The 16,265-nt window shown below is 33.9% G+C and overlaps 1 protein-coding gene across 1 annotated transcript; it reads left to right on the forward strand.

The window, feature by feature from the left end:
• The first annotated feature begins 10,645 nt into the window (after window positions 1–10,645).
• On the forward strand, window positions 10,646–15,532 carry LOC101245545 (Ran BP2/NZF zinc finger-like superfamily protein). The gene is made up of 10 exons (NM_001346731.1): window positions 10,646–10,766; window positions 11,284–11,329; window positions 11,501–11,616; window positions 13,127–13,394; window positions 13,633–13,703; window positions 13,992–14,037; window positions 14,138–14,247; window positions 14,558–14,582; window positions 14,658–14,809; window positions 15,116–15,532. Exons 1-10 carry the CDS (start codon window positions 10,758–10,760, stop codon window positions 15,116–15,118), a joined length of 846 nt encoding a protein of 281 aa, NP_001333660.1. The 5' UTR covers window positions 10,646–10,757; the 3' UTR covers window positions 15,119–15,532.
• The last annotated feature ends 733 nt before the right edge of the window (window positions 15,533–16,265 follow it).

The following is a 16,265-nucleotide window of genomic DNA, read 5'->3' on the forward strand; positions in this document are numbered from 1 at the left end:
CAATTAAAGTTGGGACTAAATCCCTAAATTCTGAAAAGTAGAAAAGGTGAATATGAGTCCATTTACCTATCATGTGATATCATAAAAAGATGCATCAATAAGATAATCACATGTGCCTTTGTTGTCAACCAGTAGTTTGACATTCACAAAATTGTTTGTGCAAAAATAATTGAGTTAAGAGCACAATTTCAAAATATGTAATCAAGACAATTTATCTTGGTAATATTGATAAATACTCAAGATGATGTGACACTAAATGTCTCACATAGTGAATCATTGCTTATGAAAATAAAGTTTCATGTGTTGATCTGAAATATGATATTACATACAAACATAATTGTATGAATCAAACCAATAAGTTATGATCAATTTTTCTGTTAATTGGTTTATGGTCAGGGACCAAATAGTTTTCATCTGATAATTTTGATGTGCAATATATGATTAATGAATATACTATGATGCACAAAGATAGATTCTCCAAAAGATTTAGATATATGTTAGGTTGTCTAACATAAGGGGGAGATTAGAAGCAACACAAAAGTTGTAAATACTCCTATTGAATGTCCCTTAAGGATAAAGTCTATGACATACATGAAGCATGATAGACTAATCAATTCTAAATAAAATAATCCTTGAAAAAAGAGGAGGATCAAAGAATTAAAATGATTATAATAAGGAGACAATGTGCTCTTGGAGAGCCTACGACATAACACTTTATGAAACCTCATGAGAGGGGTAGCTACCTAAAAATAATGAAGTGATGAGATCTCAATAAGTTTTGTCGTATTGTGAATCGATACAAAATGATATATCGTTGACGATATCTTTGATACAATAGCGCGCAATATTGTAAAAGATTATGAGGATATGAATTCTACATCTATTAAAGCATACTTATATAGAAATAACTATCAAGTGAAAAGTGGAATGATGCATCTTGGTAAGCGTAAGCTTATTTGACTTGCAATCTAGTCACTATAATATATCATACATTTAATATTGAATGTTATCACTTGACAAAATTAATATGAAAAGTCATGAAGGATTCAAAATCTAAAGTATGTGCAAGTTTTTGGAGAACTTGTTTATAATCTTTATAAGAATTAAATCGATTCAAAACGCATGAAGCATATACAAATATTGTTGTGCAAGTTGATAACTAGAATTGAAACTCTTGAAGAGTTTTCAAAAGGCAATAGATTATTTGCTTAAAGAAGTTAAAGTAAGGGACTTGCAGAAATCTTTGATCTTGAAGAAAAGATTCATAAAAGTAGATAGAAGAAAACATATTTCGTCAAGATTTTTCTACTCATGAGCTCCCAAGAATGGTGATATCAACATGCAAGAGGTATATTCAAGTAACATTATTGTTGATTTATTCACCAAGTCTCTATCAACTACAACTTTCAAGAAGATGATGCACAAGCTTGGAAAACGAAGATTCTAGTCTCTGAATTGATGTTCTCATAAGGGGGAGTTAATACGCGATGTACTCTTTTTCTCTCGCAAGGTTTTGTCCTATTGGGTTTTCCTTGTAAGATTTTTAATGAGGCATCCATAATGCGTATTATTAGATATGTGTACTCTTTTTCTTTCACTAGATTTTTTTCCCACTGGGTTTTATCTAGTAAGGTTTTAACGAGGCACATAATCTATCGACATTCAAGGGGAGTGTTATAAACAATTTGTATTATAGTGAATGTAATTATGTGGAGTCCTAGTAGGATATGGTTAGGAATCGTACTTGGGGACCAAGTAAGGTTTTTCCTATAAATAAAGGGTTTTCCTTCATTGTAAAGAAGATTGATAAAAGATCTATGAATCCTGAATATACTTCAAGAAAAATAAGAAGTCTTTTCTCTTCTCCCTACTTTCTTCTTCTTCTAAATTTATATAGTTTCGTAACAAGATTAACTTTTTCAAAATTTGAATACTCCATTTATTTAATTATTCCAAATAATATGAATTTTCAAATTAAAAATCATAGATTAAATAAGTTGCATAAATTTAAAAATATTATATAGTAATTAAATTATAGTAAAACAAAAGAAATATTTTTTATTTTTTAAAAAAATATACTGAAGCAGAACACGTTAAAAAAGATGTATTGCTTTAGTGTGAATTCTCTTTTATATAATAAAAGAGGATATATATTTAAGAATAGAAAAAAATGCCTTATATATTTTATTAATTATATTTTGAAAATTTTAATTTGACTATTAGTATCTTATATAATTTACCTAACGATAAAGTCAGACAAAAATAATTAATGTTCTTAATTATATTAAAATGAAAAAGTTGAACATGTTGTAAAGAAAGCTCAGAATATAAGAAGAAAAAGACAAGAAGTATAAGATAGAGGAGATAATTTTCTTATTCAAGTATGTATTACAAAAGGTGAATGATATCTCTATTTATAGAGTTGAGATATCACCCCAAAAGCCCCCATGATAAATGTCCAATTAGTAGGTACATAGTTATCCAAATGATTCTTATCACCTTGGGAACATGTATACATGAATACAATTAAGTCTTGAGTAAATCTAAAGGACAATCCACACAATTCAATGGATTTATAACACTCCCCCTTGGATGTCCATAGATTATGTGCCTCGTTAAAACCTTACTAGGAAAAACCCAGTGGGAAAAAGCCTAGTGAAGGAAAAAGAGTACACATATCTCATAATACGCTTTGAATGTTGCCTCATTAAAAACCTTACCAGGAAAACCCAACTTGGGACAAAACCATAGTTAAGGAAAAGAGTACAACGCGTATTTCGCTCCCCCTGATGAAAACTTTACTTGATATCTCGGAGACGGCGCATTCCAATCTTGTATTTCAACTTCTCAAATGTTGATGTTGGCAATGCCTTAGTGAATAAATCAGCAAGATTATCACTTGAACGAATTTGTTGAACTTCTATCTCACCATTTTGTTGAAGATCATGCGTGAAAAAGAACTTTGGTGAGATATGCTTTGTCCGGTCTCCTTTGATGTATCCTCCTTTCAATTGAGCTATACATGCAGCATTATCTTTGTACATTGTGGTTGGTATATTCTTTTTCAAAGAAAAACCACACATTTTCTGAATATAATGGGTCATTGATCTCAACCAGACGCACTCTCGACTTGCTTCATGGATGGCTATTATTTCTGCATGATTTGAAGAAGTGGCTACCAATGTTTGCTTCATTGATCGCCAAGATATTGTCGTGTCTCCACATGTAAACAAATAGCCTGTTTGTGATCGAGCTTTATGCGGATCTGATAAATACCCTGCATCTGCGTAACCAATCAGTTCTGATTTGGATTCATTGGAATAGAATAAACCCATGTCCATGGTCCCTCGAAGATATCGAAGTATGTGTTTAACACCATTCCAATGTCTTTTTTGTTGGGGAGGAACTGAATCTTGCCAGTAGACTTACTGCAAAACAGATATCTGGTCGAGTATTGTTAGCAAGGTACATTAGTGCCCCGATCGTACTAAGATAAGGAGTTTCATCACCAAGAAGCTCTTCATCATTCTCTTAAGGTCGAAATGGATCTGTATTGATGTCAAGAGATCTTACCACCATTGGAGTACTCAATGGATGTGAGTTATCCATGTAAAAACGCTTTAGTATCTTTTCTGTGTACGTTGATTGATGAACAAGTATTCCATTTGACAAATTCTCAATCTGTAGACCAAGACAAAATTTTGTCTTGCCGAGATCTTTCATTTCAAATTCTCTTTTCAGACACTCAACAGCTTCTAAAAGCTCTTTACGAGTTCCAATGATGTTCAAATCATCAACATACACAGCTATTATTACAAATTCAGACCCCAACCGTTTAATGAAAATGCAGGGACAAATCGGGTCATTTTTGTACCCTTTCTTTAACAAATATTCACTCAAACGATTGTACCACATCCTTCTTGATTGTTTCAGTCCATACAGAGATTTCTGAAGCTTTATTGAACAAGTTTCTCTTGAATCTTTGTATGTTTCAGGCACTTTAAATGCTTCAGGAATTTTCATGAAAATGTTGTGGTCCAATGAGCCATATAGATAGGCTGTGACAACGTCCATTAGACGCATTTCAAGTTTTTCATGAACTGCCAGATTTATGAGATATCTAAAGGTGATTGCATCTACCACTGGAGAATATGTCTCCATATAATCAATGCCAGGTCTTTGAGAAAAACCTTGAGCAACGAGTCGGGCCTTATATCTCATGACTTCACCTTTCTCATTTCTTTTTCGTACAAAAACCCATTTGTACCCCACTGGCTTGATACCTTCAGGTGTTCGGATTATTGGTCCAAAAACTTCACGTTTTTCTAGTGAAGCCAATTCAACTTGAATTGCATCCTTCCATTTTGGCCAATCATTTCTCTGTCTACATTCGTGAACAGATTTTGGCTCAAAATCTTCATCTTGTTGCATTATTTCAATAGCAACATTATAGGCAAATATGTTGTCAATCACAACATTATTTCGGTTCCACAACTTTCTCGTCGAGACATAATTCATTGAAATTTCATTATTTTCAGAAGTTCGAACCTCCTCATCATCATGTGTTATGACTTGGGTCTCATCTTGAGAAATTTCTTTCAACCCATGATCATCTTGATCATTTATTCCTTTTCTCTTTCGAGGATTTTTATCCTTGGAACCAATTGGTCTACCACGCTTCAAATGTGGTCTAGACTCATTTGCCTTAACAATTTGTCCCGTCGGGATATCAACTCGAACTGGAGCATTAACAGCTGGAATATGCGATTTAGTAATCCTTGGAAGATTCGTAAATGCATCTGGTAGCTGATTTGCAATGTTCTGCAAATAAATTATTCTTTGAACTTCTTGCTCACATTGGTTTGTTCGAGGATCCAGATGAGATAGAGATGATGAATTCCAATCTATCTCTTTTCCCAATGACTTATGTTCTCCCCCTAATGTTGGGTATACTGATTCATCAAAATGACAATCAGCAAATCTTGCCTTAAATAAATCTCCAGTCATAGGCTCCAAATATTTTATGATTGAAGGAGATTCATACCCAACATATATCCCCAACCTTCTTTGCGGCCCCATCTTTGTGCGTTGTGGTGGAGCAATTGGGACATACACCGCACATCCAAAAACTCTAAGATGGGAAATGTTTGGCTCTTGACCAAAAGTCAATTGTAATGGGGAGAATTCATGATAATTGGTTGGCCTTATGCGCACAAGTGTTGCTGCATGCAAAATAGCATGCCCCCACATAGACACAGATAACTTTGTTCTCATTAGTAATGGTCTAGCTATCAATTGCAGACGTTTAATCAATGATTCTGCTAGACCGTTTTGAGTGTGAACATGCGCAACTGGATGTTCAACAGTTATACCAGTAGACATACAATAATCATTAAATGCCTGAGATGTAAACTCACCAGCATTATCTAGACGGATTGTCTTTATTGTATAGTCTGGAAATTGTGCTTTCAATCTTATTATTTGAGCCAGCAATCTCGCAAAAGCCATGTTGCGAGTTGATAATAAACACACATGTGACCATCTTGTAGAAGCATCTATCAAGACCATATAATATTTAAAGGGTCCACATGCAGGTTGAATTGGTCCACATATATCACCCTGTATACGTTCCAGAAACGCAGGGGATTCAATTCCAACCTTAACTGTTGATGGTTTAATGATCAACTTTCCTTGAGAACAAGTAGCACAAGAGAATTCCTTTGATTGAAGGATATTTGGGCTCTTTAAGGTGTGTCCATGTGAATTCTCAATGATTTTGCGCATCATATTAAATCCAGGATGGCCCAACCGGTCATGCCAAATGATAAAATCATTAAAATTAGTAAACCTTTTGTTTACTACGGCATGTGATTCAACTGTACTTATACTTGTATAGTACAACCCAGAAGAAAATGCAGGTAATTTTTCATGCACAATTTTCTTCTCAACATTAATTGTAGTAATGTAAAGGTATTCAACCTTTCCTTCATTAGCCGTCTCAACATGATAGCCATTTTGGCGAATAACTTTGAAACTTAATAAGTTTCTTTGAGACTTACTACAATATAATGCATTATCAATGCTTAATATTGTCCCTCCAGGTAGTAATAAGGTCGCTCTTCCAGAGCCCTCAATTAATTTTGTACTACCTGATATTGTGTTGACATATGCCATTTTCATAACCAAATTAGAAAAGTATTTCTTTTCTTTTAATATTGTATGCGTTGTAGCACTATCAAGAAGGCATACATCTCCATTACTCATCTTGAATCCAACTGACAACTGGGGATTTCTATTAATTTTCATTAAAATAAAATACATCAAAAGAAGGAAGAAACAAAATTAACAACGAAAATTTAAATACTTCAACATAAATAACATGATAATTAAAAATACATAAGTAAAATATTAACAGACTTCATTCCCCAGCTAAAAGATCAAAATCAGTTTCGATCTCTAAAGAAGTCATCAACTTCCATATGAGTAATGTCACCAAGGCCATCAAAAACATCATCCTTTAAAGCCAAATTTGCTTCAATATCCTTATCATATTTTTGAGATGTTCCCGGCTTATCATCATCTTTAAGAGTCATATGTGACTCAGCTCGAGCATTGGAAGAGGAAGCACCACTTTTATTTCCTTTCTTTTTAAAGGAATTTTGATAGAGCCTTACAAAATGTTCATGTGTGCGACATTCATTCTTCCAATGACCTTTCATGCCACAACGACGACAATTACTTTTTGAGGGGTTATTTTGAGAACTCATGTTGTTCTCCCTTTTATTATGACCACCACCTTGACGATTAGTGTATCGTCTTTTATCTTTGCCACGTCCCCGTGCATTATTATAGCCCCGATGATCATCTCTTTTTACTTCAGATTGATCACGTGCTTCCACCACATTTGCCTCCGGTAATGGAGCAGCTCCAGTGGGACGAGCTTCATGATTTTTCATTAAAAGAGCATTATGTTGCTCAGCCACCAAAAGACATGAAATTAGTTCAGAATATTTCTGAAAACCCTTTTCACGATATTGTTGCTGCAATATCACATTTGAGGCATGGAAAGTAGTAAGTGTCTTTTCCAACATGTCCTCATCTTTTATAGTCTCCCCACATAATTTTAACTGGGAGGTTATCCTGAATACAGCAGAGTTGTATTCAATTACGGTCTTAAAATCTTGAAACCGTAAATGCATCCACTCATAACGGGCTCTTGGCAACACTGTTGCCTTTAGGTGGTCATATCTCCCCTTTAAGTCAGTCCACAATTCAAGTGGATCTTTCACCGTCAGATATTCAATCTTCAGGCCCTCATCAAGATGATGACGAAGGAAAATCATAGCTTTCGCCTTATCTTGACTCGATGCTTCATTTCCCTGAGTAATAGTGGCATCAAGACCTTTAGCAGCCAAGTGAATCTCAGCATCGAGTACCCATGAAAGATAATTCTTTCCAGAAATATCTAATGCCACAAACTCAAGTTTGGATAAATTCGACATAATGAAATTATGAGAGAATATGTGAATCAAATAAAAATATTTATATAATACCTTTGCAAGTAGCAACTTCGTGCTGATAACGTGTTGTAAAGAAAGCTCAGAATATAAGAAGAAAAAGACAAGAAGTATAAGATAGAGGAGATAATTTTCTTATTCAAGTATGTATTACAAAAGGTGAATGATATCTCTATTTATAGAGTTGAGATATCACCCCAAAAGCCCCCATGATAAATGTCCAATTAGTAGGTACATAGTTATCCAAATGATTCTTATCACCTTGGGAACATGTATACATGAATACAATTAAGTCTTGAGTAAATCTAAAGGACAATCCACACAATTCAATGGATTTATAACAGAACAGAGATACTACTTTTTAAAGAAATTATTTTTGCAAAAAAAAAGTTAGTTAACACTTAAAATTTTACCAATATCACGTGAATTTGAATAAATAAAATAACGTATATTATTAAAAATTACGTAAAAAATATTAAAAATATTTTTAAACCATATAAAAAATTTAATAGACTCTCTAATTTCCTATATATCATGTTATATTTGAATAGAATAAGTAACATCGATTTTTAAAAATAAAAATTACACCCAAAGTAGAGTTCCAAATAAATTAATAATTAAAAATATTTGTGATTATTCATGTGAATTGAAATAAAAATAACATATATTATTTAATATAAAAAATAGTAAATCACAGATAAATTAATAATATTAATTATTTCTTTTTTAAAAAAATTCAAAAAACTAATTAATTCTTTAAAATTTATTGAGAAAAAAAATAAATGTGTTGGACACATGCTAGCACAAGCTTATGTTTTCTAGTTTTCCTTAAATATGCTATAATGAAAAAAAATGTTTATCATTTATAACAATAACATTTTTTTCATTTAATTACTTTTAATTCATTCATAATACAAGTTTAATATATATTACAAAGAACAATTTATTATTCACATGTAATACAAGTTTTAATGATGGATAATGAATTTACCATGTATTCTAATACACTTATAATACAATGTGACAATTTTTTACCAAACAAACATAAGATATTTCAAAAACAATTATAATTCAAATATATTGCATACATAATTCACTTTTAATATATATTATAGATTTATCACAATATTATTATAAATGATAATAAACAGAAAAATATAGCTAAAATTAATAATTATTTTTAAAAATATATTAGTTCATGTAATTTTTCCTTTTTTTTAAGGGAAAATTGTATATAATAGCAAACTAATAACTTAAAATAAATGGAATAGCTAGGGTTTGATTTAATTGTGTTCCATAGCAAACGTTGGCTAAAATTTGGCAGCGTCTCTCTCCCAGAAATCTCGCTCGCCACTCTCCATTCTCGCTCGCCTCTCTCGCTTTATACACAGAAGTGTATAATTCTGTTTCTGTTTTGTATAAAGCGAGAGAAAATTGTATTTATACATGCAAAAATATATATCTTCGTGTTATACACTTAGCACAATTCACAAACATTTTACTTCAAATATTGCAGAGAAAAAGGTCAACGAATTATACAATTGCAGTGAAATACAATTTTCTCTGGCTTTATACAACAGCAGTGTATATATTGTGTTTCTGTTTTTGTATAAAGCGAGAGAAAAACATATATCTTCTTTCTATACACTTAATATTGCAGCGAAATAGATAGTGAATTATACAATTGCAGTGAAATAGGATAGCGAATTATACAATTGCAGCGAAATATGCCAGCGAATTATACACTTGTATATGTATAGCGAATTATACAGTTTTTATGTTTGCTATGGAGCGCAATTATGCAAAGTTTGCTATAGCATACAAATATGAATTTTTTGTTTGCTATATGTGAAAGTTGCCCTAACTTTCACATATAGCAAACAAAAAATTCATATTTGTACGCTATAGTAAACTTTGCATAATTGCGCTCCATAGCAAACATAAAAACTGTATAATTCGCTATATATATACAAGTGTATAATTCGCTGGCATATTTCGCTGCAATTGTATAATGCACAACTGTATAATTCACTGCCTATTTCGCTGCAATATTAAGTGTATAGCAAGAAGATATATGTTTTTCTCTCGCTTTACACAAAAACAGAAACACAATATAAAGCTAGAGAAAATTGTATTTCACTGCAATTGTATAATTCCATTATTACGTGATTTAATGAAAAAAATCATATTTGTATGTTATAGCAAAGTTTGCATAATTGCACTCCATAGCAAACATATAAATGTATAATTTGCTATACATATACAATTAAAGCGAATTGTATAAAATGAAGTGTATAAAACGAGAAATAGAAAGAGACTTGGGCAGAGAATTGTATAAAACAAAGTGTATAAGATGAATTGTATGTGTAATTATAAGTGTATATAACGATTATATGCAATTTGAATTTGTATAAAATGAGGAAGAGAGAGACAAAAGAGATTTGGGCAAAAAATATACAATTGAATCTAATTGTATAAAACGAAAAAGAGAGAAACTATATACAATTTAAATTTGTATAAAACAAGAAAGAGAGAAAGACAAAAGCTAACAAAAAATATATGTATTTATACAATTTCCTTTCGCTTTATACAAACACAAACACATTTTATACATTTGTATTTGTATAAGATATATAATTATTTAAAAAAAATCGAATTTGGAGAAAGATTTTAGGAAAAATTGAAAGAAATTGGAAGAGTAAAAATAGCTAACAAATTTGTATTGAGATAGAGGGTGGGCCACAACCAATTAAAAATAATTGATTTGGGAAGAAATTTTAGGGATAGCTAAAGAAAATGGGAGAGAAAAGATAGGGAATGAATTTGAATAAAAATAAATCTTCTGCTTGATGACTGGGTCCGAACCAAATGGCAAAGTTTGTGCAAATTTGCTACGGAGTACAAATGTTTCAAACAGTAGCTATAGGATTTATTTAATTTAAATGTTTGCTATTACGTACAATTTTCCCTTTTTTTAATCGATAAGTGGGAGTATTTCACTCGTTTTATTGGGTTTCATCGATGGGCTTGAAGAGATAACTAAGTGGGCATAGATAGGCCCATCCCATCGCATCGGCTTGACTTCCTTGACTCATTTTACTTATTTAATTCTTACCACAAAACCACCTCTCCTCTCTTGCTCCGCCGTTTCTCCGACAAAATTTTGTAGCTCCGGCAGAAGAGCAAAGCGATTTATCGCCGTCTTTCCTCTCTTTTCGCTACCTCTAATTTGCAGCTGCTATGTCTCAGGTATTGATTTTTCTCATCTTTCAATAATCTTACCTTTCTTATTTTATAATTGATTTGATGAAATTTCAATTTTTTCTGTAAAATTCTCTGTTTCGCGGCGTAGGATCTCTGTCTCTGTGCCTGTCTATTAGATTCCAAATGGTTTTCCTAGATTGTCGGCAACTTTTGCTTCTATTATTGGGTCGATGTATAGGAGCTAGGGTTTTACTTTCTTTTTTTTTGGCGTTTGGGTCTGTATTATCTCAATTTTGTTTGTTGTATGAGTTGTACCCTTATTCTATCTACCTAGAGGTTTTTAACTAATTAAGCTTTTGTATTTTCTACTTGTGATTGGCTTATTTACTAGTGTTGGAATGGAATGTGCTTGAATAGAGTGATGGGATTTAGAGGATTGATTCGTATAGGAGACCCCCCCCCCCCCCCCCCCCCCGGATTAGTTTGAATATATGAGTAGTTTAGTCATTGACTTATAATAGGCTTTAAGGCGCGTATTGATATGCTGTTTGAATGTTTTCAGGTTGATAACAGAAATTCTTCTGCTGCCAAACGTGCCCGAACTGATGGTATGTATGCTGGTTCCTGAAGAGGAGGGAACAATATGGGATCTTTAATATTCTTATAGTCTGTACTTCTTTGTTGCATTCTGTTTTTTTCTGTTTTATATACTCAATGGAGAGGGTCCCTGGGTTTTTCTTCTTATCTGTTAAACAGCTTCTAATTTGTTGACATTGTAGGTGGCCGTAGGGAAGATGACTGGACTTGCCCTAGCTGTGGGAATGTCAACTTCTCCTTCAGAACTACGTGCAATATGCGCAACTGTACTCAGTCCAGGCCTGCAGATCACAACTCAGTAAGATATCAACTACTTTCTTAATTTAGTTTGATGTGTATACTGTTACATTTTGTTAGTAACTTGTGCTGTTTGTTTCTGTAATTTAGCCTCCACCCATGTAGTAAATTGTTGTGCAAAGCTTGTTTGTGTATGTACAGACATCAGTTATCTGATTTCTTTTGAAAGATGGTTTTATATTTATAGCATTGTGGAATTTAGGACAGGGTTTGGCAGTGCCCATAATAGTATTATGAAGTTTGTGCCTCTCCTTATGCTTTCAGTACTGTGCTCAAGACGTTGGATTTATTGAATTTGATTTTTCTCTTGCTAATGAAAGATGAAAATCCTTTTTTTTTAACTAGTATCAAGAAACAACGTCAGAAATGAGTGAAATTCACTGTAGGCTTGGTTTAAAAGGATTGTTACTTCTCCAAAGAGTTGGGCTGGGCAGGCTCAGTTAAAAGTCATATTTCCCAGTCCAAGTTATCATGGGCCCAACTTTTGCTTGAACCGTTCCAACCCTCACATTTGACACCTGCCCTCAGCAAGATGAAAATCCTTTTTTCTAACAAGTATCAAGAGAAAACGCCAGAAATGAGTGAAATTCACTGTAGGCTTGGTTTAAAAGGATTGTTACTTCTCCAAAGAGTTGGGCTGGGCAGGCTCAGTTAAAAGTCATATTTCCCAGTCCAAGTTATCATGGGCCCAACTTTTGCTTGAACTGTTCCAACCCTCACATTTGACACCTACCCTCAGCAAGATGAAAATCCTTTTTTCTAACAAGTATCAAGAAAAAACGTCAGAAATGAGTGAAATTCACTGTAGGCTTGGTTTAAAAGGATTGTTACTTTCTCCAAAGAGTTGGGCTGGGCAGGCTCAGTTAAAAGTCATATTTCCCAGCCCAAGTTATCATGGGCCCAACTTTTGCTTGAACCGTTCCAACCCTCACATTTGACACCTACCTCTTAGTATAAATATTAGCTTATAAGAATCATGCTAGAATTGCTATGTGATTGAACAGGTGAAACTATTGTTGTTACTTTCTTCAGTTGTTGACATTAACTAGAGGTGTTTCAACTTTAATTATGCATGCAGTTACGGTCTTACGGAGTGCTGGAGTATAATTTTAAGATGTATCTTGGGTTATCCTGGAATAGTTTTATTGTGGATGCATAGAATATGATGTAATGAATAAAAGTGGTGTCGAGGATGGAGATATAATTTGAAATTTTACATGACCACACAATCATAATATCTAAGAGGATATATTCCTCAACTCATGTTGACCGAACATATTTATATGGTGTTTGTGTCCTTAAATCTTAATTAGGTGAAATATTCCTCTAGTATGATCTCGTTGACAGTTTAACTTTCTAGTCTGACTGTATCATGTGTGCTCATTGCCCATCAATTGTCTTGAAATTATAGTGCTACGAGATTTTGACAAATCTGCAAATCTTCTATCCTTTTACTGGTATTCCGTAGCCTTGATTTAGTTTCTCTTGCTAATAGCGCTCTGCTTTTGTAGAAATCTGCAGTTAGGCCCATGCATGCTCCACAGAGCTATTCACCCTCAGCTGCATATGTTGGGTCTGGTGCTCCCTCTTCAATGTATATGGGTGTAGCACCATATGGTGGTTCTTTGTTCAATGGACCATCCATGCCAGCCTATGACGTTCCCTTTGCTGGAGGTTCTGCTTATCATTACAATTTTGGGAGCCGCCTTTCTGGGGGGAGCCCGTACCGCCCGGTACATCTCTCCGCTCCACCTCCTTACACTGGTGGGATGGGAAATGGTATGTATTCTTAATCTCAACCAATTTTAAGTTTTAAAAAAATGAAGAATGCTGCTTGCATGTTTATATTTTGGTAATGTAGTGCAGTTTCCAGGTCATTAACATATTGCATAATATAGTGTTCATTTTGTCCATTCCTATTTTGTGTTAATGTCATCCATCCAAACAGCAGTATTCAGTCAAATATAGTTTCAGTTGTTCCATAATGATGTTGTGACTGTACCTTTCTGGCTTACAGGTGGGATGTATGGTGTGCCACCACTAATGGACCGATATGGTGTAGCATTGCCAATGGCCCCTGCTGCCATGGTAGGGTTAAGTTTCAGCTTTTCCTTGGACATAATTGTCTTGTTTTAGTATACTAGACAGTCGGCATTAAGTTTTAGTTTTTTACATTTTAACTGGCTACTTTGTGTTTCTTTAAACACCACCTAAAATTTCTCCCTTCCCCATCATCTTTGACTCAATAGACTCATTTTTTAAATCTCTCTCAATAAAGATAGATGTGATCACCCTTGCAGACATGCTTATCACACTATGCATAATGGTTTTCTGCTCAGTCACGAAGTACTTGGGTAATTTTAATTCTTATTGCAGGCACCGAGGCCAGGATTTTATCCTGATGATAATTCTCAAAAGAAAGGTGAGAGTTCTGCAGTATATATATATATATTCTATTTGTGTATTCTGAATTAATTTCATGGCATCTGTACTTATTACCTTCTTTTCTATAAATTTCCCAGATGGAACACGTGATAATGACTGGACATGTCCCAAGTGTGGCAATGTCAACTTTTCGTTTAGAACAGTTTGTAACATGAGGAAGTGCAACACTCCAAAGCCTGGTTCTCAGGTTTGACTTGCTGACACGTCCCCCAGGATTTACACTTAATAATAATAGATGATTTGTTTCCTTTCTAATATCCAGCACCAACTTTCTAACTATTTTGAATGAAGCTCAGTTTATCTTGGATTTAAAATGTTGGGAGTGTCTCATTTTTTTAAAAAAGATTTGCTATTAAGAGTCTCTGTATGTGCTAAGTTTACATTAGATTTGATTTTGAAATTCAAGTTGGCCTCTTCATTGTCTTCCTGCTTTTTAAAAATCTCGAAGTTATTTTGAAACTACATTCTGATTTCTTGATGTATTTGTATTTAAGCAGGTTCCCAAACCGGTGAAGAACACTAGTAAGTTTTCAGTCTCTAGCATGCTGCTGCCTTTTACTAATTATCATTAACATTCTAACAACTTCCTTTTATCAGAACCAGATACGCCAGATGGAAGCTGGAAATGTGAGAAGTGCAACAACATAAACTATCCTTTTCGGACCAAGTGTAACAGACAGAATTGTGGTGCGGAGAAACCATCTGAAGCCAAGAAGTCTCCTTCACAATCAGCTGATGAGAATGATCAGGTCTGTTGTGTGACAAGTTTGATTTGTATGATGATTTGGTGCGTAAAGTTGTCAATAGCTTGCGAGTCATCTATGTATTTATCGCACAGTTCATGCATAAGAAACTTTCTTAGTATGAAATTCTGTGTTGGAATTATACCTTCTAGCACCCAAAGGGTACTATCTTGTCTAGTTTTCTCTCTTTTTTCCTGTTTGGGTATTTTATATGTTACTTGTTCTTCTTGTTTACTTTATCCTTTTGTCTTTGTGATTGTTTGCATCCATTTTATCCGGCATCTATTAATTCAAAGTTGTCTACTGTTCCAGTGAGTACTAGGGCTTGTTTAAGGGTTGAGAAGGTCCAGAGTTGTCGTCCAGCATTGCTCAGTGTGGGTGTCTGAAAGTCAGTCATGTCATCTTCCTGTTGCAGCGGTTGTCAAGTTACTGTGCCTTCTTAATGTGGTGTCAAAGTTGTACTTAAACTGAAATTGGTATTTTCTGGTCCTTGTGGATACTTGTCGAGTTACATCAGGTGTCTACCAGCTCATTCTGGCTAGATGCTATTGAGGTTGATTTGGTTACAATATTCAATAGGATTTCTTCTGGTTTTTTTGCTTGCATGAAATGTTAGACGGGTTGTTGGTATCCATTGGTGTTGGGTGGTAATATAAAAAAGCCTAATGCAGCCTGTTTATCCTGGTCTGTTATCTTTGTTTCAAATGTATTCAGTATGTGTCTTGACTGTCAAAGTAACATGTCTGGGTTGTACCACATCAAGTTCCATGGTGAAGGATCTTTTGGTTCTCTCCCAAAACAGTATGAGGCAGAGATTTGTTGGATTAGGAGTTGCTGCAGGTAAGTTTAATATGAGCAGTCTTATTGCTCATGAGCGCCTAATGTAGCTTGTCACATCACATTGATGTACTGTTTAAGAATTTAAAAGATCCTAGGTTATGGTTTCACATAGGGGTGAAATTATAAGCGAGTGCGGGTTGTTCTGAGGTACATATTCGTGAGAGGGTCATCCCTATCGTATAGATTTTATAATCCCAGCACAACAAATAAATTATAAAAGAAGAAATAAAATGATTTATTTTGAGTTGAGTGGGGTAGAGTCATGGTCAACTGTTTATTCTAGATATATCAACTCATTTTGATCAAACAATAGGATTTGGGCACTCAAATGCACCTATATTATGCTCCCTTTAATCATGCGTCGCTATTAGAAGTGCTTGTTAAATTAGCTTATCGTAACTGTATTATGAAAATTTTGTTTCCAACTCAAGTTATGAGTTTCAACCAACTTTTTTGAAGTCGTTTTATTCCTTCCTGCTTGAAGGGATGCGACAGATTCATCACCATGGTTGGTTTGTTTAGACCGTCAGTTGAGTGGCATAACTTTTTCTTCTCCCTTTTATGCGTTGCTTTTTTTTTTTTATAAAAAAAATGGCAATCGGTTTACAGGATTTTATTCATT

This window comes from Solanum lycopersicum, chromosome 5, assembly GCF_036512215.1.
Source record: "Solanum lycopersicum chromosome 5, SLM_r2.1".
NCBI lineage: Eukaryota > Viridiplantae > Streptophyta > Magnoliopsida > Solanales > Solanaceae > Solanum > Solanum lycopersicum.